The sequence below is a fragment of the Tiliqua scincoides genome, chromosome 10 (assembly GCF_035046505.1).
Source record: "Tiliqua scincoides isolate rTilSci1 chromosome 10, rTilSci1.hap2, whole genome shotgun sequence".
NCBI classification, from domain to species: Eukaryota; Metazoa; Chordata; class Lepidosauria; order Squamata; family Scincidae; genus Tiliqua; species Tiliqua scincoides.
This window is the reverse complement of record NC_089830.1, coordinates 7204866-7232049: the sequence shown is the minus strand read 5'-3', so window position 1 is coordinate 7232049 and position 27184 is coordinate 7204866. Positions and strand designations below refer to the sequence as shown.

The following is a 27184-nucleotide window of genomic DNA, read 5'->3' as shown; positions in this document are numbered from 1 at the left end:
TAGGGGAGACATGGATGTCTTTGAACGTAGCTGGTAACCAGAAGAAGAATGCTTGCTTTTGAAGTGAGAAATGAATGTCCGATATCATCACGGTCTTCCTGCTGTGCCTAGCTGTCCAATGACTGAAGTATCCTATGGTTTGGAGATGGTGAATGAGAGCAGCTGTTGGGTGTCATGATTGAACTGACTCACTTCTCTGGAGTGTCATAGCCTCCCTGGCTCTGCTTGCCTCAGCCCCGTTGCCCACATTTGGTCAGAAAGGTAAGCCTTGTGGCTCCCTCCAAGCTCAGCTTGCCAAGCCCATGTAGCTCGCATACCTTCTGCCAGTGAAGGACTCTAAGCTTGTCTAGAGAGCAACCTGCTGGAGAACTGTTGCCTTTGAGCAGCATCTGGGATGGGCTTAAATATATGTACCTCTGGGAGAATAAGTGTACATTGCATTTGTGTATGTGCAGTGAACTTGTCAGTGAGCATAAACCTTGCTTGCTTTTTGCCAAGCTGAATTTCCTCTCAATTGAAGTCTGGTTGTGAGAACAGTTACTTGCATTCAGCATTCTCACCTGTTGCTGAATGAGATCTGATTGAAGTTCAGGCTGGCTTGGCAGGGGCAACAAGAGCATGGGGCTCTTTGCATAACTTTCTCCAATAAGGCGGTGGTCTGTCTCTGGGAATCGACCTCCCATGATGATTCTCATGTCCTCTTTTTTGTCGCTAATTGTGGAGCAGCACAACATGAAGAATCTACGCATTCCTGCAGCAGATGAGTCCCTGAAGGTGTCAGCGTAGCAAAGGCCTGTTACTTGCAGTCTTTTGCCAACAAAGTTTTGTTGTGCTTTTAACAGATTCCATCAGCCAGGGCATGTCTACGCTGCAGATTGGAAACTGGCCCAGTAGTTGGTCTTTCTCTCCTGCTCCAGGAACTCCATAATTCAGTGTGCTGGATTAGGTAATACCTCATGAAATTTTCAGCACTTTCACTAACCTGTGGTTTCCTTTTCGGGGAAATCATGCCAGAACAGTGAAACTGTAATAAAGGAAAGAGATGGTTGTAATGCGTGTAAGCATGGCTTGTAATTTGTGTGCCCAGTGCTGGTGTGCAGTGTCTGTCCAGTCTGGGGAATTTATTTCAGTGGTTTGGAATGTGAATATTTTTAGGTGCCTGGGGCAGTGGTTCTCACACATTTGGCACCGGGACCCACTTTTTAGAATGAGAATCTGTCAGGACCCACCGGAAGTGCTGTAATGACCGGAAGTGACATCATCAAGCAGGAAGAGTATTAACAACCCTAGGCTACAATCCTACCCTCCAAAATCCCGGAGTAAGTTCCATTTATTATCATTGTTAAAAGAATATACATAGTAGCTTATTCAAAGTACAGGTCTGTAACACTTCCCCAATGCAGTCACATAGCATGGTAGCATCAAACATAATATATTAAAAATAAAATATTGAAATGTATGGGGACCCACCTGAAATTGGCTTGTGACCCACCTAGTGGGTCCCGACCCACAGTTTGAGAAATATTGGCCTAGGGTATTGCCAACCATAGATACTCATAAATGCAGGCAGGAGTTAGAGAAAGGGAGGGGTCTTGGCATATAAGAGAATAGTCAATTATGCAGGTGTTCTGCAAGCAGAGGTGACCAGTCTGGTACTTTGCCAATTTACCCTGGCTGGTGACTCTCAACGTGAAGTGTGTTTCATAGTGGCCGCAAAATCACTGCTGGCCCAACCATGTTGTGAGCTGAAGCAGGTTGCATCTATGGTGGATTCCGAGGTGGCAGCATTTTGGGGATATGGTTCACCCTGTATCTGTTGCCTCTTCTCTCCAGCCTGCCACTGATGCAAACTGCAAATATCCCATGCAGGTCAGCGACAAGCAGATCATCCCCCTTCCTTACCTTGCTGATTTGTACTTTTCTAAACCCAGAAGTGCAGTTTTACTCACAAGGACAAAGAAAGAGCTCCTTCATTTGTGCCATCTATTTAAAGAAAACCAGAAGTTTTGCACTTTCGGGTTTTTAAAAACTGCACAAGAAACATGGTAAGGAGCTTTTTTCTTTTCTAGACCTCATTGGCAGCTAAAGAGTCAACATGGGGTTGCGTGTAAGGTCATGTTACCCCTGGGTGGCCTCAGCCTCTGCTCTGAGACCCTGAAGAGTTACTGACTTTCAGTGTAAGGAGTCCTGAGCCAGGTGGCAGGCTATAGAATCCTTGTGATTCTATAAAGGTGAACTAGAAATTGCGGAAGGGATCCCCTGAGGCTGTGTCCAGGCCAGCACTGAGCTGTTCGGTTTCCTTTCATCCTTCTAAGGCAGGGGCATCAAACATAAGGCCCGGGGGCTAGATGCGGCGCTGAGGCGTTACTGCTGAAACAGGAGCCCACATGAAAATTGGGCTCTCCCATATCTTGAAATATGATCAAGATTTGTGTATTTTCTCTTCTGTCATTTGCAGTTAATGCAGTTAATGAGAACAAAGTGCTGATTTCTGACCACCAGCTGCTTAATGATGTCACTTTCTGGTTAATTACGTCACTTCTAGCCCTCAGCAGACACCCTGAATGCGAACTTCTGCCCTCTATATGGAACACCCCTGTTCTAAGGATGACTTACGATTGCAGGGTCATGATTGGTTATAATTCCAATTTTTAGGCATAGTTTTTTATTAGAAAGTTAAGGATGGAGTAAGCCTAGCAAGCAAAGTTTTTTGGCATCTTAATTCCCCATCTACTGCTGTGTGTTAAACTGTTTTGTCTTTCTTCTCTGTAACACTCCTCCCTCCCCGACAGCTTTGCCAGCCCACACACAGGTCCCTTTTGTGCAGTCTCTTTTGGATAAACTTCTGAATAGCTAGTTCAGGACACTCTAGACGAAACTCCAAAAACTGCAGCATCCCTCTAAAAATACAGCCATTCTGCAAAACTGAATGGGAGCCAAGAAGGGGCGGCAGCTTATCTGTGAGCTTTGCTTCAGTAGCGGAAGGAGTTTTGCTTTGCTGGGCTGCTTATTGCCAGCAGCGCATAGTGTAACGAAGCAGATGTTTGTTTGCTCCTAGAAGCAGCCAAATTCAGAGCAAAAGGCCAAAGCTCAGAGAGCATCTGGGAGACCATCAGGGTTCTGCTGACCTCTGCTCCTTCCCCTTTTCTGTATGCTTGTGGCCAAAGCTGCATATTCTCTCAGTCCAAAATTTCCCAGATTACTCAACTAAGCTTTTGTGTGTGCATTGCTAACCTTGCATAGTTTATGAAGGGAATTGACAGAGTGCTCTGCAGAACACTGACTCAAGTTCTTTTCGGCTGTCTTCTTACTTGGAGGTCATCAGTGGGCATGGCCTCTGCAGGCCTTTGAGATTTCCTGCTGCTTATTAGGGCTCAAAAAAGTTTTTTTTTTAAAAAAATTTAATAACACTGAGCTTTTCAGGATGATGGTAGTCATTTCTTTGTTTTGAGTAGCGGCCCCTGTACTCTACTGCACTTGTTGATGTGGCTGTACCATACTGTACAAGGTCCATATTGTGATCCTTCCTCCCCGAAGTACATACTGTTAGGTATACAAGATGATAGTGCTGCCATGATGACTCAAGTGGCAGGTGGACTATTGATTATGCAGTCCTTTCATGTGTAGAGTGATCTCAGAGAGGCAGACTGTGGATCTCTTGCTATCATGCATTCCTCTCTCTGCCCATAATAAGGTAAAGTACTCCTGGTTTTTTTCTCCAGAAAAAAACTTGCAGATGTGTTTGGTGTCAGAAATGCTTTGGTACTGAAAGAAGCAAAGACAATAGGGAAGTTTCAATTTGTAGGATAAACCACAGGAGCCTAAAAATTCATAGGGGATAACAGGGGCACTGCCTCCTATTCCAGTCCTGTAGAGTACTGTTCTTTAGGCACCCTATAGGCTATATTGAGACCCTCCAAACCTCTGGCTCTTTTCCCATTGCTACTGCTAACTGAGTCCCTCCACCCAGTAGAGATTGGTGTCAGCAGTTCGGCCTGGTTTGTCCCACAGCTTGAGCAAAGCTGTCATGGGGTCTCTTTCCCAGTGACTGTTCAGAAACCACAGGAGATGTTGCAGAAGTTTCCTCTGTGGGCCTCAGTTCCCCTTGGTTTGAACGCAAAACACTTCTAAGAGATTCCCTTGGCTCCTGGCCACTTGGGCGTCTCTCTTCCTCCTGTTCTGCTGCAACAGTAACAGCTGACGTTTCAAGTTGGATGACAGATTGTGCCTGCCAGGAGTCTCCGGGCAGAAGTGATTCATTGGTTCTGCGTGCCTGTCAGCTTAGCAGCGTGGGAACTTCTCTCACATTTCCTTGTGTCACGTTGTGCATGGGTACCTCAGTCTTGGATGGGCGGTAATGTGCACCTGAGGCCTGAATGGGCTCACAGTCACCCTTATGATAACCTTCTTTAAAAAAAAAAATTAAAAAAATTCCATGTTCAGATCCTGGTTTCAGTATGACTTCAGTATTCCTGTGGTCTGTGTGGGTGGTAGCATACAAAAGAGTGGAGAATGCACTCAATTTATCCATTCTTCCTGCAGCTCTCCACTCCAAAAGCCACAACTTGTGGAGGTTTCATCCAGAACATGAGCTTGTGTTTCAGTCTGCAGTTGCTCCAGGTTCATAAAGTAGGTCTTAAATGTAGATAATCTCTTAGAACTCCCCTCACTCTGGCATTTTGCTCTTAAAATTGCAAAATATTCTCAGGTCTAAGTTTTAGGTGAGTATCCTGTAACTTCAAAATTTCCAGCGTCTCTGACTTTACCTGTATTTTATTTAGGGAGAGCTTACATATTAGTTTGTGATGCTCTTATTGCTTTACTGGTCTGCTTTTTCTGAGCAATGAGTGCTCACACTTCAGTTGTAATCACCAAAGCTCCAGGTCTGCCTGCCAGATGGGAGAAATTGCTGCAGCTGAAAATCTTGTGCTTATAAATAAACCAGTTGTGTGAGAGAAAGAGGTAGCAGAAGGAGACCGGCAGTGACATCTGAACCTGGGCCTCAGTTCACGTTCCTCTGGCCTTTTCGTGTCCTGTTGGGACTGGGAAGTTACCAAGAGTATGAATGTACTTGTGCAGGTGACGGCCTGCAGGAGTGAATTAAGAGTATAGTGTGTCTGTCCTTTTTGCCAAGGCTGTCCCTGGCTTCAAAGCAAATATAATGCAGTTCTTCACTTTTGAGTGGAGATAGGTGGATGGGCAGTTGGTCCAGTTTGTCATTATCTCTGTTTTGCAGAATTCCATTGAGGCCAGATTTTCCTGTTTGAGTAGGACCCCTAAACTGGGTAATGCTGGCTTGACTTGCACCCTGAGATCCCAAAACTGAATCTGAAGTACAGTATGCATTTTTCCCTCCATTGACTGGTTCTCCCTTTAGTTTTCCCTGAGTTGTTGTGTCAGGTGATGGAAGGGAAGGAGGATGCTGGGAATGAAGGTGAGCAGGTGAGAGAAGAAAGATTCCTGTTTGTCTTGTACAAGATTTAGGAACTACAGGTGATGAGTGTTTTGGAGAGATAGGAGTGGGTAGGTTGGGGTTTCACCTGTTAGTTTACAATAACCAAATATTTTGGTTCAGTTTCAGTTGAAACACTCAGGTAGCACACCCATAACCCCAGCTCAACACAGCTTGGCTTCATTATTTCTTGGGGCTTTTGCCCCAAGAGAAATACTGTCATTCAAAGCTCTGCTTGACTGTGGTTGGCTTGCATCTTCAGTCCCTACTGCTCTATGCCTTTTTCAGTCCCTACTGCTGCTTTTATATAGCGACTACCCAGCCTCTGTCACGGTGGTAAAGGTTTGAATGTGCTGTGGAGGGAGGAAAAGGCCTGGGCCAACCTAACCTTAGAGCGGGGTCTCCAAACTTTTCGGCCAAAGGGCCGCATGAAATATCTTGCATGGTGTTGAGGGCCAGGGGGAAAAAATTAAATATAAAATTTAAATAAATACATTAGAGATGGAGCCTGAATGAATGAATGAATGAATGAATGAATGAATGAATGGGCTCAAATGTCCAGGATTTCTTCAAGCACTAAGACAGCCCAAGATATAAAGCGCGCACACTTAAATGGACCCGCATTCCCCCACCCCACAAGCACAACTCTGGTTGTGTTTGGTTAACTGGGCCAGAGGCTCTCAGGGGATCAGAGAGTGGCCGCAGGCCAGATAGAGGCTCTCCGCGGGCTGTATCTAGCCCCTGGGCCGGGGTTTGGAGACCCCTGCCTTAGAGGGTAAGGGAGCTCCCTTTGGGCCTCATGGAGTATGTCTGTCTGCTTTCTTTTTTCCAGAACTCAGGATGAAGCGGCGAGCAGCAGACAGAGGAGGTGGGGAATCATCCGCCAAGGCTCTCTGTGCAGGGATTTCCAGCAACAATGCCAAGCGGGCCGGGCCATTCATTCTCGGTACATATTGGGGAATTCTTTCTGCTACGTTGTGCCTTGGGAGGGCTGCAAGCTGTAGCCTATTCTGCAGTTTGTATGAACCATGCCAGTTAATTAAGTTTGCATTATTTTTGTTTGACATGATTAATTCGCTCTCAATGATGTAGGACAGTAATGTTTTGCCTCTTGGAAGTCTTAGCCTTTCTGTTTTCCACCTTCTGAGTTCTCATTGGGTGTTGTCTGCATGTTTTGAAGCATATCAGAGTTCTAGCAATTTGATTTTTTTCTCAAGTTGAAAGCTTAGATTCTAAGGGAGATGAACTTCCTCAGGACCACATTCTGCACTCCCATGGAAACACATGAAGCACCTAACCCTGGCTATAATGTTTTCTTCCTCCATTCGTGGCCAGAGGCCTTATATGCCCCAGTTTCTTCCATTGCATGGCACACTGTGACTCCTGGTAGCATCTGGTCTTGTATCCAATATAAGGTGTCCAAACTTTTTGGTAGGAACCCACATCATCTCTCTAACACTGTGTCGGGAGCCAGGGAAAAAGGAATTAGTTTACATTTAAAATTGGAATAAATTAACATAAATGAATATATTCGAGATGGAACTTATATGAATGAATGAAGATCTTGCAACTACTCAAGGCCTATAAAAGGCCTTTCACAAAGCAAGGCTTTGTGTAGGTGGAGACTGAAGATGCTTAATGGCAAGGCTCATAATCCACACTGGGCAGAAATGAGCATCCTGGTGTTTAGGGTGGATGGTGAGCCCACCAGCTGTGAACAGCTTAGGTGTTGCAGCACAAGGAAAACAATTTGCTCTGCTTCTTTGTATCCAGGGCCTCGCTTGGGCAACTCCCCTGTGCCAAGTATTGTCCAGTGCTTGGCAAGAAAGGACGGAACAGATGACTTTTACCAACTCAAGGTAAACAGAATATGGAATTGTTCCCCGCACCCCAGAGGGCAGCTGGTTAGATCTTAGAAACAAATGCAGCACTCTCTAGTCTTGAATGTCACACAAGCAGACAGAGTGAGGTTATGTTTGACTAAAGTGCACCACAGTGGAAAGGTGCAAAGGGAGGTCTGGATTGGAGAAGGTAGTGCAGGTCCGTTTGAGGCTTAAGGCTGCATCACCTTTCTTAGTGCTCCCTCTGTCAGTGATCAGAGCAGTATCCTCTTTTCTGAAAGGGAAATCTTTGGGGAAGGAAGGCTCTGTGGTTGAAGCAGAGCTGCGTTGCCCTCTCTAGTCCTGACCCTTCTTGGTTTCTCAGTTGGCATTATCAAATAAGTATTGACAACTACATTACGTGAAGTCAGACCATTGGTCCATTAATTCCAGTTCTGTCTACTGCAACAGACAGTGGTTCTCGCAGGCAGAGTGGCTGTTCTTGGCCCTTCAGTCTGAAGTCCTTTAAATTGTGCCCCCCAAATATCTTTCCATAGAACCACTATAGAAATCTCTGGACCATCAAAAATGTGTTGGCTTGTGACACATTCTGAGACAGTGGGACTTTCACTAATTTCTCTCTTCTCGCTCCCATCAAAAAAGCCAAGTTGGGCTGGGGACTGTCTACATGCAAAAGACGTGTTCTTTTGGAACTATTGGACTTGGAGCACAGATGAGCCAATGGGGAAGCCCATCAGGGGTGGGACAGTATTTGAGAAAGATGATGTTCCCCCTCCCATCTCCCCATTCTGTGCCTGCTTGAGCCTGATGCATTAAAGAAACAGTTGAAATAAGCTCTCGTATGAGAGATATCCCAGACACCAGGGTTTTCAGTGCAACTGTAATATTCAAAGCATGAGTCCTAGAATGGGCTTGTTGGTCCTCTTGAGTGGAATGTAGCTTTTCTTTCTCCTTTGTTTCTTTTCCAAAAGATTCTCACCTTGGAGGACAGGAATGACAAAGGAGCAGAAACGCAAGAGGAACGTCAGGGCAAGATGCTGCTACACACAGAATACTCCCTTCTCTCCCTCCTGCACAACCAGGACGGCGTGGTCCACCATCATGGTCTCTTCCAGGTAATGGCAACCCCCTTGGAAGCTGGCTGTAGCTACTGGCCTGAGCTCCGTGTGCAACTGTTCAATGCTGCAATTCTGCCCCTTTAGCTTAGGAGGGTTGTGCTCTTAAACCAAGTGTTGTGTTCTTAAATGTGCATGTACCCCTTTGCATCAGCAGATCCAGTATCCATAGTTCCCTGCTCTTCAAAAGACCTGGCTGGCCTTTCAACCAGTCTTTCCCATTTTTCTGATTGATGATTTCTCCCACATCCTTTGCTATGGCTTGCAGTGGCTATCAGTGCCCCAGATCCAGCTCCCATGTTTCTGCCTCCTATCTTGTCAATAAAATATCTCTTTGTACTGGTCTGGCCACAGCTGGCCCCAATAGGTTTAGGTAGTGCTTCAGCAAAATGTTCAGTCTCTGGCATGGGGCAAGAGGAGTCTTGTGCTTGTGGGGCATCAGGTAGGAATATGTATCTTCATACTTGCCCCCCCCCCCGCCATCTATGTGGGTTTGGCATGTGGTTGGAGAAGTCAAGGGGGCATTGCCCTCTATGCTTGCCACAGGTGCTCCTGTGTGCTACAGGCTGGTGGAACAGAGACCTTTAAATGGCAAGGATCTAACTGGGTTCTATCAGTCCCATATTCATGATTGTGTTGCAGAAGTCTGAGGCTTGGGACCAGGTATCATGGCAAGATGGTATCTAGGATGCTAGTATCTGGTAGTCGCGCATGTAGGAATTATAGGTGGAGGTGACTGGGAAGAGTTTGCTGCTCCCTAAACAAACTTCTGCCCCCTTCCTCTTTGGGGCTTTGCAGGATCGAGCCTATGAGTTTGTTGAAGACTTGGAATCCAACCGGATGGTCCGGAAGATGAAGAAGCGCATCTGCCTGGTGCTGGACTGCCTCTGTGCCCACGACTTCAGTGACAAGACTGCTGACCTAATCAACCTCCAGCACTACGTCATCAAGGAGAAGCGCCTCAGTGAGCGGGAGACTGTCGTGATCTTCTATGATGTTGTCCGGGTTGTGGAAGCCTTGCACAAGGTACTGTTTCTGCACATGTTCCAAAGTACTGTGAGGACAAATTAGGGCCATTGCAGGCTCATAGCAACCCTTGGGCTCGGCATCTCCAGTTAAGGGCATCTTTGGGTATCAAGCTCCGCCAGTCAGGGCAGTTGACACTGAGCTAAGGAGAACTTTGTTTAATTCTTGCATCCACCTTTAGTCAGAGGGAGAGTCACTGAATCACAGACTATAGAATGCAGCTGGGGCAGTGAAGTGAAATGGAAAGATCATAATTCATTCCATCCTCTATCCTTTGAAACGGGGCGGGGGAGTATTTACTACTGTACTTAGCTGGGATTTTATATCTGACAAAACAATCTGGGTGCTGTGTACTAGTAGAAATTCTCTCTTTACAGAAGAACATTGTGCACAGAGACTTGAAGCTGGGGAATATGGTGCTTAACAAAAGGTGAGCCCTGCTTTAGAATTGACAGTTTTTCCCTCTGGGGTGTGTGTCTTCAGCCAGTGAGATTTCTGTTGCTGCTTGGCCAATAAGCATGTGAAGGTCACATCAGACTGGAAAGGCTTTTTTGTTTGCCTTGGCATGAGAATCACAGCCTGGATTGTATCCAAGGAACCACATGACTACTCCTCTGCACCCAGGGAAGATTTAGATGTGTCATCTTGAGTAGCAGCCCCGCCCCCAGTACCATATATGCTATTCAGAAACAGGGATGTTTGTACAGGGTTGGTGTAGTTTAGCAGCCATGAGGATAATCTGCAAATCAGGACTTCTTGCCCTCTAGGTGGCCTTGGGCAAACTATTCCCTAGAGTTTGCTAGGTGGCCTTGGGCAAACTATTCCTTTCAGCCTCGGTTCCCCGTAATGCTTGCCTTAAAAGTTGCAGTGGACCCTCTTTATCTATGGGCTTAGCAACTGCTAATTTGAATATCTGTGGATGCCAAGCCTGTGGCTGGAGGGCTTCAGAGGACCTCCCAGGCATGACCAGTTTTTGTTCCATGATCAAATGTTACCAGAAGCCATTTCTGGTATGTCAGGTGCCCCCCCACCCCCCAATCTGTTCCCTTATCTGTGGAATCTGGTTTCTGTGAGGAGTCCTGGAACAGATCCTCCACGGATATAGACAGCCCACTGTAGTTGTAAAGATTCCATCAGCATAATACATGTGAGCATTCGTATAGCTTTTCCCAAGCATGCAATGTATTAATATGGCATGGGATGCTCCAGAGGAGAAATCAAAGTTTCTCATGGTTATGCCCAAGCAGGTCTTTGGAGCCAAGTCCACATGTTGGTGAGCAACCTGTTAGTTTTTGCTATTTTTCAGGTAGACATAAAGATGACATTCAGAATTTTTAGGGAAGAGACAGATGGAAGCCCTGGAGAAAGTTGTGGGACAGATTGTGTTGGTTGCCCATCAGCCCAGTCATGTGATGCCAGTATCTAAATTGCTCTTGGTGACTCTGCAATTTGTCACTTTGTGAACTACTCCTGGGTTGCTTTCCAACAATCACGTGAGACTTGGCCAACCAGTTTACTTATGAGTCTAACTTAAGTGGCTGCCACCACCCTCTCCTTTAGGCCCAGACAGATTAGGGTTCCTGGCAATTGTAGTCAGGAATGTTGCTGACATGGATAGGTCCATACACAGCTAGCTTCTTTAAAATAAATAAATAAATTAAGTGGCTTTCAAGCTTGCTGCTTTCACCATCTTGTTAGAAGATAAGATGACTATTTTATATAGAATTCTAGTGCTCTGGCCTGACTCAGATGTTCAGTATTGTAGGTCCTTGAGTAATACAGGTAACTTGAGAAGTTCCCTTCTGGTACCAAATCCCCTTCTTCAGTATTTGGGCAGGGGGAGAAAGGATAGGCTGACTTGCTTGAGGGTGCTGCATTGTTTAGCTTTTCACCTCCTTTTTATAAAACCCGATTTATTTAAAAGTTTGGTTATATAGAACATATTGACTACAAAAACTCAACAACAGCACCATATTTTCTATATTAAAACCTCAGTAACAAAAGATGCCTGTGATTTATGGGAAAATATCCAGCACATCTGAGTAATATTCATAATTACATGGAAAAGCTCAATTGACAACGCACAGTCCAATCAGTTTTCAATATTTATGCACCTGATGTTGGTACTCAAAGCTGCTTTCCGCATCTGTTTTGATGACCCAGTGCCTGTTTCTGTTTTTACTTTCTTCTACCTATCCCCATCTTCCAAAAACTACCAATAATTCACTTGTCCTTGCCAGGACCCACCGGATAACTATCACAAATTTCTGCCTTGGTAAGCACCTGGTGAGTGAAGATGACCTCTTGAAGGATCAGCGAGGGAGTCCAGCATACATCAGCCCTGATGTTCTCAGTGGTAGGCAGCATTTCTTCCTTGGGGCAGGGTGAGGCAATGGCACTTGCAGCCCCACTGTTCTCCCTAGAGCTTTATGATCTGTTTCATTTATTGTCCTGGTCTCAGGCGGTGGGGGGGGGGCTCCTCCTCCTATCTTGTGATATAAAATCTATCTCATTTTTGTCATATCAGGACTGACTGGTGGGCTGGTGACCTTACACTTGGCACTTTGCCCTCATCCTGCAAATTGCATTGCTTGGCAACTTGGGATCCTCCAGAGTGGCTGCTCTGAATTTATGCAGTTTGGGATTGTGGTGTTAATGGGCTTACTGATGAAAGGAAGGTCTTGTTTCTTCTGCACACTACTCTCTGGCAGAAGTATAATTGCCTCCATAGTTGCCTTGAGCTTCCCTCACTACTGCTCAGTCCTCAGTTGTACTGAACAGGCACCCTCCTTCTAAATGCAACCCCATTTGGATATACTAATGCTGACTTGGTGAAGGTGATAGGCTGACCCGCTATTCTATAAGAGCTCTGTTTCATGTACCAGTGTAGTTTTTACCTAGGGTGTGCAGCGAGCTCTTGCCTTTCTGCTATTGCTTGGTGGGGAGGCAGTTTGGAACAGAGGGGCATTACTGAAAACTCAGCAAGGATCCAGGAGGTTGACCTGGACCTGGTCATTGGTCCAAGTGGGAGATGGGGGATGGTTTCAGACTAGTAGTCGGTCTCAGAGCTTTAGTGGACCCCCCCCCCCCCATTAAAATGAGCTGACTAAATGGGGGTCACATAAGATCTTGGTCAGGTTAGGGAAAAGTCCAGTAAGGACAGGGTTAATTCCTGAAATGCCCTACCCCTTTTGGTTCTGGAAGAGAATCTACCAGCTGAGTCATCCTGATTGCAAGTGAATTTTTAAGATAGGGAAGTTTAGTCAGAACTTGGTTTGTTTTTCTTCTGAACTTTGCCTTTGATCTCAAGTACACAATTTGACTGTTTATCTTCTATACCGTCATCCTCTGTTTTCTAAATTGTTTCCTTGTTTTAAACAAGCAACCTGCCCCAGTTGTCTTAACCAGAGTGCTAACAAGTGCCTCCTGCTTCGTTAAGACATCTTGAGGAGCCAATAGAGGGGGCAGGGGAGACACTGGATCTTAAACTTCCCCTCCTACTTTCCAGACAACCCAGTGCAGAGGTCCTCTGGGCTGGAGGGGGGGGGAACTGCAGGTGTTGCTTCCCACCTTACACTCCTGGTGACAGCAGGAATCTTAACATGTAGTGTCTGTTCTGCATACGTATTAAAAATGAACCAGAGGTGTGGCAGAAGGCACATGAAGGTGTGCCTGGTTTCTTCAGATCACCACCAGTGACTTTAGAGGGAAGGAGGGGAGTTTCATTTCCTTCCTTTTGCACTGGAGGAGTAAAGATTGTGTTGCCCTATTAAGGTTGGGCAAGTGTCATGTTCTCTTTCCCTGATGTTATGTGCCTCTTGGGGAAGAAGAGCTCCTTTCTGCAAAGAGAATGTGAAATCAACCACCAAGTGGGCTTGGCAGTGGCTCCATACAGACCTGGCTAACTCGCTAGCTGTCCCCTTGTTCCTTGCAGGTCGGCCATATCGTGGAAAGCCCAGTGATATGTGGGCGCTGGGTGTGGTCCTCTTTACTATGCTGTACGGACAGTTCCCTTTCTATGACAGTATCCCTCAGGAGCTCTTCCGCAAGATCAAGGCTGCTGAATATACCATCCCAGAGTGAGTAATGACATTCTAGTTCAGGGGTGCCCAACTCATTTCACAAAGTGGGCCAGATAGCATTCATGATATCTGCTGAGGGCTGGATGTGATGTCTTTAACAAGATCATGACCAGACATGAGCACTTTTACTTACTTATTAGCTGAAAATGACAGGAGAGAAAATATTTTCAAGATACAGTATTGGAGAGCCCAACTGTCATGTGGGCTTCCCTTTCAGCAAGTGATACCTTAGCTGCTGACAACAGCTGATGGTGGCGCTGGGAGAGCCTGAGGGCCAGTTAAAGAGCTTCTGCGGGCTGCATCTGGCCTGCAGGCCTTATGTTTAACACCCATGATCTAGTCCATGATGTGCCATAGTGTACTATCACGCAGAGCAAAGTGTTGCAGCCTTCTACTGAACCAGTGGAAGGATGTTGGCGCCCCTGGCTTGATGGGGTGGGCTGAATTCAGTGACTTGCTTCTAATTTTCCCTGCCTTCCCTAACTCTTGCTTTTCTCCAGCAGAGATGGGCGGGTGTCAGAAAATACAGTCTGCTTGATCCGGAAGCTGCTGGTGTTGGATCCTCAACAGCGCCTGACAGCTTCTGAAGTGCTCGACTCCCTCAGTTCCATTATCTCCTCCTGGTGAGTAAGGGAAATGGATGGGGTTATGCATAGTTCAGCAATATAAGAATGGACAAGAGTAGGCTATTCGAGCAGCCCTGCACTAGGTGGGAAAAGAAAATGGGTCACCCTGCTGGGTGCTTTAATCCAGGGGTTCCCAAAGTGTGCATTGTGACACCTTAGGGCAGTGATGGCTAACCTTTTAGAGACCGAGTGCCCAAACTGCAACCCAAAACCCACTTTTTTATCACAAAGTGCCAACACGGCAATTTAACCTGAATATTGAGGTTTTAGTTTAGAAAAAAAACAACTCGTACATTAACATCTTTTACCCACTATTACTTGTAACCCTTAAAGAACTTTTCCTCTAGAAATTTGTCCAATCCCTTCTTAAAGGCATCTAGGCAAGTTGTCATCACTGCTTCCTGTGGCAAAGAGTTCCACAGACTAATTACATGTTGGGTAAAGAACTATTGTCAGGGAGGGGGTGGCTGCAAGACCATGCTACTGCTCATTTTCTCAAACAAGAAAATATATTTTTTTAAAAAGCCCCACCCACAGAAGTGGGCTCTAAGGCTGCGATCCCAGCCACTCTTTCCTAGGAGTAAGCCTCATTGACTCTAATGGGGCTTACTTCTGAGTAGACATGCACAGGAGCAGGCTGCAATCCCAGCCACTCTTTCCTAGGAGTAAGCCTCATTGACTCTAATGGGGCTTACTTCTGAGTAGACATGCACAGGAGCAGGCTCCAATCCCAGACACTCTTTCCTGGGAGTAAGCCTCATCCACTGTAATGGGGCTTACTTCTGAGTAGACATGCACAGGGGTGGGCTTTAAGGCTGCAATCCCAGCCACTCTTTCCTAGGAGTAAGCCTCATCGACTCTAATGGGGCTTACTTCTGATTAGAGACGCACAGGAGCAGACTCCAATCCAAGCTTGCAGAACAGGCAAAACTGAAAACGGAAACAAATGCGGGGCAGTTGGGGGTGAAGGGAGAGGAGGAGCAGACTCCAATCCCAGGCACCCTTTCCTGGGAATAAGCCTCATCCACTGTAATGGGGTTTACTACTGAGTAGACACGCACAGCAGTAGCTCCAAGGCTGCAATCGCAGCCACTCTTTCCTGGGAGTAAGCCTCATTGACTCTAATGGGGCTTACTTCTGAGTAGACACGCACAGGAGCAGACTCCAATCCAAACTTGCAGAACAGGCAAAACTGAAAACGGAAACAAATGTGGGGCAGGTGGGGGTGAAGGGAGAGGAGGGCAGTGAGTGCAGGGGGCGGAGGGAAGCAGCCCGCCCTCCCAACACATGGGGCTCGGAAAAAGCCTCGGTTTCTTTAAAAGGGACACACAGCTTCAGCACCCCTCTCCAGGCTGCCTGGCTCAGCGCTGTGTGCCGACAGAGACAGCGCTGCGTGCCCTGTCTGGCACGCGTGCCATAGGTTTGCCACCACTGCCTTAGGGAATCATGGCACACTCACAGGAGCGCCACAGAATGTCTCTGGTGACCCCTCAATTACCTGTCCTTGCAGGCACCACCATCTTGGATCTTTCAAAATCTTGTGAGATCCAAGATGGCAGTACCCATATCTTGCAAGATTTGGGTGCTGCTATCTTGGATCTTGTGAGCTTTTGCAAGATCTAAGATGGTGGCACCCAGCCAAGCCAGAAGAGGCACCATGACCCAGGTAAGTTGGGGAACTACTGCTTTAGTACAAAGCTCCCCTCTAGTACTGTGGCCATGGAAATGAGGCACATGTCTTGGAGAGCTGTTCTGCTTCATCTTGCAAAATGATACCTTGAACACCTGCCTGAAGGACTGGAGGGTTCCTTTTAGTAAGAAATGCCATTGGCTTGAGTGTGCTCCCAGGTACAATATACAAAACTGCATCAGGCAAAAGCTGCTACATGGTTCAAGTTTTTCATGCCAACATCACACTGTGTCCTTTTTGTGTGGGCTGCATCACCGAGATGCATCCTGAGCTTTCCCAGTTCTGTAGCCTGTGCCGGATGAGCACACAGCTCCTCTCTCCCTCTGCCCACTCTGATGTGTAAGAATCCTTAATCATCTCTGCACCGTGCATGACCTTGATGTCATTGCTGTGCTAGCAACCCTAATTCCACGTTATCAGAGCCTTGTGCATGTTGCTGTTGGTGAGCAAGGTACGTAGGTGTGGCAGTCTATTGGCATGCATGTTGAGTGGGCAGTTTGCAGCCAGTGTGAGACTAGTTGACAGTGGTATGCACACATCTGATGCACAAGCCTGTCTGTCCTACAGGCAGTCCATGTCTTCGCTGAGCGGTCCCTTGCAGGTGGTGCCAGATATCGATGACCAGGTGGCAAATCCAGAACACTCGCATGAGGTGAGTCCCACTGGAAGTGGCAGTCGGCAAACACAGCCTTTAAGATGGAGAACCGCTGCTCTGCAGTCTTCTAGAAACTCTGGGGTGGATACACATTTTAAATTGAATGGCGGATGTAATGTAAATTTTTGATCTGCAATTGCAAAACAAAACATTACTAGGAATTTATTTCAAATCCCATCTGTGAGGCTTATTTGTTTTTAAATCTTTTTTGCATAGTAAATGCCTTGTACTGCATAAGAACCTAACAGCCTGCAGAATGACAATACATATCGGAAGAAGAACATTGAACCTGTAGTCAACAATTCAGTAAAGATTTTATTTCCATGAACAGATCTTGAAAATTTACACCAAACAGTCAAACACCTCATTTAATAAACTAGGAGTTCCCAAACAATGGCCTCTGAGACATATCTGGCCCCCCACATATGGTGGGGGTTACAAGGGGTGTATATGTAACCCACTGTGGCCCACCCTAAGAACAAAACTTGGGTGGTGTGGCCCTAGCAACTGAAAGTTTGGGAGCTCCTGCCAAAGGCATTCAGATCCAGCTGATCCCTGGGCTCCTACAACATGCCGTAGGCCTTCTGTTTCTCCTCTTATTTATTTTTTATATATTTCTGTTAAAAAGGAATAGAAGTGGGAGGGGCCACTTACATGGCGTGTTGTGGCAACTGCTGTACTAACCATGCACCCTCCAGCTCTGCTACTGAATAGTTGGAATGTTTGAACATTCATAAAACTGGAGCATCACAGCCACTGGCTCAGAAGTACTCCATAAGGCACAGCCAATTTGTATGCAAAATATTAAAAAAACAAAAAACAAAACCAACTCTTAGAAGTGTGTGTGGTTAATACTTTGAGCTAGCCTCAAACTCTGAGTGGTGAAATTATTCTCCCCCTCCCCCTGAACACAGATGATATTAATCTCCTTGTTAACCAGAAGAAGTCCCCAGCCCCCTCTTAGTTAAGACGCTACCATTCCTTTTAAAGCTATAGTGTACAGCTTTTTACCTTTTAAAGTGTACATACAGCTGGGATTCTTGAAGAGCAGAGGTATGAGCACACGAAGGTGGATGGGGGAGTAGCAGTGCAGTAAAAAAAAAGCCCTCCCCCACACACACACTTCTGCAGCTCCCGGTGATGCCCCTATCCCTGCTTAAGCCATTTCTGCCCGACGTTGCATATACGCAACAGGGACCAAATGTGTACACCTGTGGGCCGGGCAGAAATAGGTTAACCTGTTGAGAAGGGACAGGTCTTGGCCATGAACTGCTGTTCTGTGTTTGTGGTCTCTGATGCAGTTTATTCTTTCCACAGGCCAAGGTGACTGAAGAGTGTTCTCAGTATGAGTTTGAGAACTACATGAGGCAGCAGCTGCTGCTGGCCGAAGAGAAGAATACCCTCCACGAGGCCAAGGGTTTCCTCCAAAAGCGGCAGTTTGGGAACATCCCGCCTGTGCGGCGCCTGGGCCACGATGCCCAGCCAATGAACCCCCTTGACGCGGCCATCCTTGCGCAGCGCTACCTGAGGAAGTAGCACCTGTTCCAGACCACCAGGGTCGCCCGTTCACCGCCCACCTGACGTGGCGCCACAGCAATAGTCATGGCCTGGGGTCCCCAGCGATGTAGCAGTCTTCCTCCATGCTGAACATTGGTGAGGCTCACCTGCTCATTCAAGAAGGCAGGGGGAATACACAACTGTCTGGGGGAAAACAGCTGAACTCGGACTTTAGCTCCAAGCCTAGACAACTAATCTGCTTTTAAATCATGACTCTGAAATCTACCTCTGTCTTTTTTTAACCACACTGTTCTCTGGACTGAAACGAGGAGCGTCTTGGCCAAGGTGGCCGCGGCAGGCTTCTTCTGACGCAAGTGTTGAACTGCAGAGACCACGGGGTTTGTGTGTTGGTTCCATATGGTTTGAATAAGCTTAAGAGTGCGTGTGTTTCAGTGTTTTCCCCCTTCCCCCCGTAAGTTTCATAAAAGTAACTATTTCTCAAACTCTCACACCCACACACACACCCTCTTATTTTGTTTTATTTTTAACTTAACACCTGGTTTGAATATAGTTTGTGTAAGATGTTGATTTTATACCCCTGTGTAGCCACAGACTTGACAGACAAATCGCTTTGTGGAGGCATTGCTTGCAGCTTCCAGCAGGAGCGAGGAGTTGCAGCCAGGGGGCTGTTCTTAAATGTAGCTCTTCTTGATTTCTGCCTGCTTCTCCCCCATCCCAATCCCTCTTTTCCATTGCCTAATTATTTTGGGTTTCCTGGGAGTGCTGACTCTTGATTGGTAGCTTATGACAAGGTAGCGGTACCATTGCATTAATTTTGTTGACGTCCCTCTTGCTCCCTCCCCACAGTGGTCTGGTTGAAGGGTGAAGTCTGTGATAATGTGAAACGGTTCGTCTCGCCACCCAACAAATACGCCTTGAGTTCAGAATGGGCCTGTTGGTCTCCACTGTTGTGTGTTCTTGCTTTGTCTTGCCGTTGTCGGTGCTTCCCAGTCAGCATCAGCACGAGGGGAGAAACCACCCCAACAGCGTGTATATGACCGGGGGTTGCACCGAACTGGTCAAATTTTGCTTCTGAGCCTCAGTCTTTGAACCAGATGCCTCACTTGCCAGCTCACCTGTTCTCAGGCAAACCTTACCCAGGCTTCCCCTTAACCTTTCCCCAAGCATTTCCCTTTCTTTGCTGTAGCATTGGGGCCTGAACAAATAACAGTGGCATGGAGCAAGTGGAGAACCAGGATAGATGACTAACTTCCCAGCCACATGCTATCCATCAGCATGGAGAAGGTCTTCCTATGTGGTTAAAAGAGAAGCACAAGCATGGATTTCAGTACAGTGGGCCCTCCTTATCCGTGGGTTCTGCATCTGTGGATTTGAATGTCCATGGCTGCAGAACCTGCACTTGGAGGGCCTCAGAAGAGCTCTGGAATACATCTGCAAGTGGCTTCCAGCTTCTGGATTTCATTATCTGTGGAATTTGGTATCCGCAGGGGGTCCTGGAACAGATCCCCCAGGGATACCAAAGGCCCACTGTTCTGAAATTTGGCTCACCATATGGGAGTGCATTTTTTTTTTTGCCCAAACTGCATGACTAGAAACTTTTTGTTTCTTAAAAATAAAACACGCCTTAAAGGTCTCAAGGGCAACATGCCCCCCCATCTACAACTCCCCCCATGGAGCTGTGGGGGCAGAGCCTGTTTTGGTCAGTCTAACTTTCCTGTTGCTGAGTTGAAAAACGCCAGGTGGAATGGGAATGACTAGTAATCTAGAATAGTGATTCTCAAACTTTAGGACCGAAACCCCTTTTTTGCAATGACAGTGTGTCAGAACCCACCAGAAGTGATGTTATTAACCTGAAAGTGATGTAACATTCCCCAAGCAACAAAATGAAACTGAGAGCCCAATCCTGTGCACATCTACTCAGAAGTAAGTCCCGTTATAGTCAGTGGGTCTTACTCCCAGGTAGGTGTGAATAGGCTTGCAGCCTAAGTAAATTAAGTTTACAATAAATTAAAAAAATTATTTAAAATAATCTACCTAACCCCCCCAGGCAGTTATTGATCTGTGGTTGTTTTTTTTAAATTCCCCAAATATCCCCAAGGCTGTAATGCTAACCACACTTACCTGGGAGTAAGCCCCATTTGACTATCATTGCTAAAAATAAATACATAGTAGTCTGTTAAAAGTACCAATCTGTAACATTTCTGTCAATGCAGTCACGGACCATGTAACATACCATCAAGTCTAATATATTAAAATTAAAATACACATCGAAATGACTGGGGGACCCACCTGAAATTGACGTGACCCACCTAGTGGGTCTCAAACCCACAGTTTGAGAAATGCTGCTCTAGACAGTATTGTTTTATGTTCTGCAGCTGGGGGTTAAGGATTGTGGCTGTTTTCCTGGCTATCCTAAGGTAGCAAGTTGCCAGTCTTTGATGCTGTCTTGGCCTGGGAATGCCACACAGATATGCTGCAGTGGCATTTCCTAATTCTTTTCAAGCATTGTGGGCCACCTTGACTCTGAAAATCCAGTATCTGACAGAAGCTGGATCAAGAAACACTAAAAAATAAAATAAAACCTTTGGGGGGCATGGGTGAGAGTAGCAAATCTGCCTGGCTGTGGGACTACCACTTATCTCATTCTGGAGTACTAGCCTCTCGCAGGTGAGCCAGCAGCTCAAGATCCTCCAGAGCCTCCCGGATCTTGTTTCTCAGGGCACAGCCTGTGTGGTAGCTTTTCTGGGTGATCACTTGTAGCAGCTCACGAAGCACATAGAGGAAAGGCGAAGCATAGAGGTACAGACCTTCACTCTGAAATAAGTTGCACATCAACATATCTTGGTTGACTGCCTGGTGCACAGCTGATTTTGAATGAACCCCATTTTCACTGGGACTGGGTCATTGGGCATAAAAAAGCTTTTTTGCATGTGCTTAACCTGCATTTTTATGATCCTGTCCCGTTCCTGCTATAACTTCTTGTGGGGCTGCCAGTGCCCTAATCCTGGCTGACATGTTTGCTTAACAATATTGAGCATGGGATGGCAGGTGGGAGGCTATCAGATAGCAGGGCAGCCAGGACCACAACTGAATGAAACAAAGCAACCTTCTTTCTAATTTCAGTTGTGGCTTCCTGGGAGGGGAGACTGCCTAGATATCTCTACAGATTGTGCAGGAGGATGTGTCACTAGGAATCTTCTGAAAGAGTTTAAATGCTTCCCCCTCTTAAGAATATGAGCAGGGCAGCCTACATTTCCCATTTCTCCCCTCCCTCCCTCCCTATTTAACACTTCCCTCCCCAATACATCTGGTTGTATGTCTCTGTTCCCAACCCATCCTTTAAAAAAAAAAAAAAGATAGCAATACTTCTTGGGCTGTGTAAAGTGGGGTGTTTAGCCCATTTGCTACACTGCAGTCGAAAGAGCAAACTGGAAAAACGATGGAAAGGAAATTTTCGAAAGGGCAGGAATCTCTGTGAGCTGCTTTTGTTTTAGTGGATTACAGGTTGGATGACAGGCCAGAGACACAAGATTCTATTGTAAAAAAAAAATTGCAAAGAGAATTTGTATAGAGACCTATTTTTGTATTACATCCAACTATTCCTGCATGTGAGCAATAAAATTTCATAATGTAGAACTAAATTCTTTTGTCAAATTGCTGGAAACTGGTACACATGGTCTGTGCACCAAAACACATCAAACTGTAGGATTTTGTATCCTTTGCTTGCTACAAAAATGAGAATTTTTCTCGCCTCTAATGCTGTTAAAGCTCTATGGGCAATGGGCTGGACCAGCATCTTAGAAGGAAGAGGGGTGGATGGATAAAGAAATGGAGAGAGGTTGGTGGTGTTTTAGTGCCTTGCATAGTTTCTGCCCCTCTCCGTCTAGCAAAACTAGAATACATTATACAAAATAAAAGTGTGCAAAGTGAACTAATTTGCATAGTTTAGGTACATTTTCAAAATTTGGATTTTTTAGGGTACATAAGTGTTCTCTTTGGCACAGAGGGGGCATGGCCCTGCTTATGTGTCTATCCCAGGGTGGGTATATGCTTGATCCTGAGATGTTACACACACTCCTTCCTCATGCATCTCCAGTGCATCTTTGGACAAGGCAAGGAATGAATTCTGGCTAAAGCTGCCAGGGTTTGAACCTGTGTCATCCCTGTTTTCAATCCCTGTGCTTCACAATAGTTTTTTTATTTAAATTTTTTTTACAGTGTTCCATGACTGTCACATCACACAGCACCACTCATGCACCCACCATAACCACACTATGCAAACATATGTCTTATATTTGCCACTACTTTGAATGATATGTGCTTTCAGGGTGATCATTTCAACTCTTGGAGTAGGTTGCAACTTTTTAAAGTATAAAAATTGGGGGGGGGGATTAGTGCTAATCTCTATATGTCTACTCAGATGTAAGCCCTACTGTATTGAGCTGGGCTTACTCCAAAGAAAATTTTCCCAGGATTGTAATAGCCAAAGTGCAAGGTGAGTGCTATACTGCCTTTCCAACAGTCTTTGGGAGAGACTAAAGTCTTCTCTAATCTAAACCAGGGGTGTCCAAACTTTTTGGGAGGAGGGCCCCATCATCTCTCTGACACTGTGTCAGGGGCTGGGGAAAAAAGAATTAGTTTACTTTTCAAATTTGAATAAATTTACATAAATGAATATATTAGAGATGGAATTTATATGAATGAATGAGGTCTTGCAATAGCTCAAGGCCTATAATGAACCTTGCAGGTAGCAAGACCAGCCTTTCCTTTGCTGCCACTGCTGCATCACAGGTGTGAAACAGCAAGCAATGGAGGGAGCCCTCATCCTACAGCTCACGCAAGAGGTCGAACAGTTGGCTGTCACGCTGAGAGCAGTTGCGTCAGGCCAGCATGGACTTCAGCAAGTCTATGGAAGACCAGAGGCTCATTGGAGTCTGGGGGTTCCTCGCAGGCCGGATTGGGAGTCGCAAGTGGCCCCAGGACCGGGGTTTGGGCACCCCTGGTCTAAACAGTTGAATCTTCTGCTTAACTTGATGCTGCTCCTCTGCTCAGATCCTTGGGGGTAGAGGTGAAAAGCTTTAAAGGTGGCCCCTGAGCATGCCCAGAGTGCTCCTGCTGTAGGAGGAGGGCTGGAGTTTGGCTCCCCTCTGGAGTACACCCCACCTCATGCAAAATAGGTGCTTTATCAGTGAGCTGTAGCACCTCTCACCAAGCCTCTTAAGTTCCACAAACTTCCTGATTCTTTTCAGGGATTTTTTTTCAATGTTCAGGGTACAGGTTCCAGGCTCTGACTCTGTGCCTGGAAACTTCAAAGGATAAAATCAGGTTGGATTATCCTTGCTGTGCTTATGGCACAAGGTGGCGCCTGTGGGTTAGAATCCAAACAGTGTGCTGGCTCAGATGCTGTCCCAGGCCAGAAATGCCTCCTCCAGAAGGAGGAACTTCAGAAAAACATACACTTTTTGAGATTGTGAATAAGTGGAATTCCTAGAAGCCACAGAAGGGAGAGAAGGAGGACCCATGGAAAGGAAGGGGCCAGAGACTGCTGTTCCCTTTTAAGCTGTGCAGCCACACAGTTGTGCGTCTGGGAATGCTCCCATGCTGCCTTGCAGCAAGCAAAGGGTCTGCGCAGTGGCATGGACCCATTAGGGGACAATACTGCTGGAGACTGAGCCCCACACCAAATGGGCAGAAACCCCCGTGATAAGAGGTGTAACTAGGCTGGAACCTGAGGGCCACCTGCCCCGGGTGCTATGCCAAGAGGCAGCACATGACTGCCCCTCAAGCTCTGCCCTAGTTATGGAGGAGGCACTGGTGGCTTTGCACCCTCTGTTCCTTCTCTGCAGAGGCTCCTCTCTTCACAGCAGAAGGAACTGGGGCCACAAAGCTGCCACAGCAAGCACACCCTCCTCCAGGTAGAACCCAGAAGTGATGTCATGTGGCATTGGGGCAGCACATTCCACCTCTGTGTGTGATATTGGGTATTTCCTGCCAAATCAATGCACATTAGGAAGCATTGCTAAGATGGGTTTCCTTATCCCATGGGTTTTGTCCACCAAGTATCCTTTTTCCCAATCGTCTCCCTCTCAATCTGTGACTTTGCAGCTTTCTGTGTGGCATTTTGACCGTACAGTCGCAAAACACACTTGGATATCATCACATCCTGTGGCACGGAGTTCTACAGATTAGTAACATGATGGGTAAATAAATATTTTCTTTTGTCTGTCCTCCTAACATTTAATTTAATGATGTCCCCAGTTCTGGTGTTGTGTGAGATAGAAAAGACCATCACTTCACCCATTCTATCCATGCTATGCACAAAATCCCTTGGCACAAAATCCCTCAGTGACCGGCTGCGCACTGCTGAGTCTGATGACTGACTACAGCATGTTGTCCATGACGGCCTCACACACCTCCACAAAAATGGAGAGGGCTGTGGGCACCCCAACCGTACAGAGCTGGTGTTGTCCCCTAGCTTGAATCTGAGGCCTTGAAAATGGCCATGACCACTCTCTTGTGGGATGTGGTTGGCGTCTGCATCAGGGTGGACAACACACTGCTCCCTGGAGTACTGTAGATGGCATTGCACTTGCCTTCCAATAAAGATGAATGAACAAGAAAAAGAAAGCTTAGATGGAAGGATGAGTTCAGTTATGGACACACAAAATTGAGGTACGTCAAAATGGAAATATCAGAGAGGCAACTGGAGATGCAGGATCATGTAAATGGGGAAGACAGTCAAGAATTGGGTCCATGATAGGGAGTGGGCTAGAGCTTGAGCTCTTGAGGAATGCTTGTTCTAACCCAGTGGTTCTCACTTATTTAGCACGGGGGCCCACTTTTTAGAATGAGAATTGTCAGGACCCACCGGAAGTGATGTCATGACCGGAAATGACATCATCAAGCAGGAACATTTTTAAGAATCCTAATCTGCGATCCTACCCACACTTACCCAGGAGTATCACTGTTAAAAGCATCTTCATAGTAACCTGTTAAACGTACAGATCTGTGACATTTCCCCAAATGCAATCACTTACCAGGGTAGCGTCAAGTCTAATATATTAAAAATAAAATATTGAAATAAAAGGGGACCCATCTGAAATTGGTTCGCGACCCACCTAGTGGGTCCCAACCCACAATTTGAGGAACACTGTTCTAACCTGATGGGGTTACTATCTGGAGGTCATTTCCCACCTGCTCCTTTTGTTACTTAAAATCTCCACCAGTCCTAAACCAGGGATCTGCCACTGATCAGCATGGACTGACTTTGAGCCAATTGGGCCCTGTGCCTAAGGGGGGGCCATGCTAGGATAAAAATAAAAAAATTAATATTTTTACTATATCATTTCACAGTCACTAAAACAAGTGGCTTTGTAACTATTTCCTTTTCAAATGTCATCTACACATTTTGTTGGTTTACTTGTAGGCTTCTGTGTATGCAATTTCATATTAAAATGTGCTTAGATCCATTTCTGGGTAACTGTGTGCCGAATCCGCTCACAAAAAATTTCAGTCCTACACACGCCTGCTCCCCTAGTCTTGCTGGTTGTGTGTGGGTGGAAGGGGGGGGAGCTCTGACCCGCCAGCCCTCTTGAAACCATTTCCTGTTGCTCAGCAACGTTAATGGGAACCAGATCCATCCTGACTTCTTCATTGCTTTCTCGTTCCTAGGCTAGAGGACAAAGCAAGAGGGGTGCTTCCACGGCACAGGGAACGTTGGGTTGCCCTCTGAGAGTTCCTGGTGTCCCCAAGTTGCTCAGCTCTAAATGCCCAGGTGAGTACAATAGAAGGGGCTAATCTCCCCACCAAAAGATGGCGGTGGCTTAGCCCCTCTGGTACTGAAGAAACCATCTTTGGTTGGGCCACTCTTGGAGATGGGGTTCTCTGTCGTTTTCTACTGTGTGGGATCCAACGAGGCCCAGTGGGTTGGGCAGTGCACTGCATAGATTCAGACATTACCCTTACTCCTGGCCACAGGGCTTTCTGAAACGGCCACATTCAAGGGGAGAGGCAGGCAACTGAAATCCCAGCCCAAATGCAGCACTAAGGGCCCAATCCTATCCAACTTTCCAATACCGGTGCAGCTGCAATGCAGCCCGGAGGTAAGGGAACAAATGTCCCCATAACTTGAGGGGGTTCTGCCTCCCCACCACAGGATGCAGTGCATGCGCCTTTGGCACAGCTGCATCAGCACTAGAAAATTGGATAGGATTTGACCCTAAATGTCTAAAAGGGAAGCTGGATAGGAATCCATCATATTTTGAAGTCACACTCTGTTGGATTCAGGGAAAGTTCACCTCGAATATCAAATGCATGGCTGTAGTTGCTAAGTGGTGATGAGAAGGCCTCTCTGCACAAGCTCCAAGTCACCTTCTTCGTCATTTACTTCTTGCATTCCAGAGCCTTGAGAAGTAGTTCCAGGATCACGTCCTGTCTTAAAAGTCCCTGCTGTCAACCTTCTTCAAGGTGTGCTGGGGCCAGAAAGAACAGGAGAGTTCCCATGATCAGTGCCCACTTTGGCCTTCTATTTTGCCCCACAATTTCTGCAATGTGTGGTACACATTCGATGGCCAGTTCACCCCAAATTCCTTTTGGCTACACAGGCCACCCAGCTGTCCACAGGTTCGTGCTCACGTGGGCAAATGTTTAAGGTATGACCCGGAGCACTGTGAATGTTCTTGGCAGTAAGTCCTGACATCATAACCACAACCGCTGCAGAAATTGGAACCCAGGGTCACACATTAAACTGTTTCGGGGGATTTCTGTGCAGCCATGCAGTTCAACAGCAATAAAAACAGACAGTTCCCTGCCTTGAGGAACTTACAATCTAAATATTAGTTAGATTCTCTGTTTCTTGAGAGTTTGCCACACTGGGCACACACTCCCCTTTGGGGAAGTCTCTTCTCTGCTCTTGAGTCTTTCGAAGCAGGTTGATATTGCAGAAGTTGGCAGGCGAAGCCAGAACAAAGGCTGCAACAGCTGCCTGATCTAAGGTACAGCCAAGGGTGCCTTTAAGCCATCTGGACCAAATGCTCCCAACTGGGCCCCTTGCCTAAGGGCCCAACACTAGGTAACAATTAAAACTAAAATCAATATTTTTTACGAAATCATTTCACAGTCACTAAAACATGTTGTTTTGTAATGATTTAGTTTTCAAAGGTAATCTATACACATTTTAT

The 27184-nt window shown here is 46.4% G+C and overlaps 1 protein-coding gene across 4 annotated transcripts in view; it reads left to right on the top strand.

Annotated features, from left to right (window-relative positions):
• The window catches only part of STK40 (serine/threonine kinase 40), a 34303-nt gene extending 13030 nt beyond the window's left edge, over positions 1-21273 (top strand). For 2 of the 4 annotated variants that reach the window (XM_066638865.1, XM_066638864.1), the window contains 11 exons: positions 843-946; positions 6285-6398; positions 7226-7311; positions 8265-8408; positions 9207-9434; positions 9812-9864; positions 11675-11790; positions 13369-13513; positions 14020-14139; positions 16400-16484; positions 17805-21273. In XM_066638865.1, the coding sequence (XP_066494962.1) occupies positions 6293-6398; positions 7226-7311; positions 8265-8408; positions 9207-9434; positions 9812-9864; positions 11675-11790; positions 13369-13513; positions 14020-14139; positions 16400-16484; positions 17805-18023 (1302 nt within the window). In that variant the 5' untranslated portion in view covers positions 843-946; positions 6285-6292 and the 3' untranslated portion in view covers positions 18024-21273. The remainder of the gene's footprint in view (positions 1-842; positions 947-6284; positions 6399-7225; positions 7312-8264; positions 8409-9206; positions 9435-9811; positions 9865-11674; positions 11791-13368; positions 13514-14019; positions 14140-16399; positions 16485-17804) is intronic. The other 2 variants (XM_066638866.1, XM_066638863.1) reach the window with 1 other exon arrangement.
• The last annotated feature ends 5911 nt before the right edge of the window (positions 21274-27184 follow it).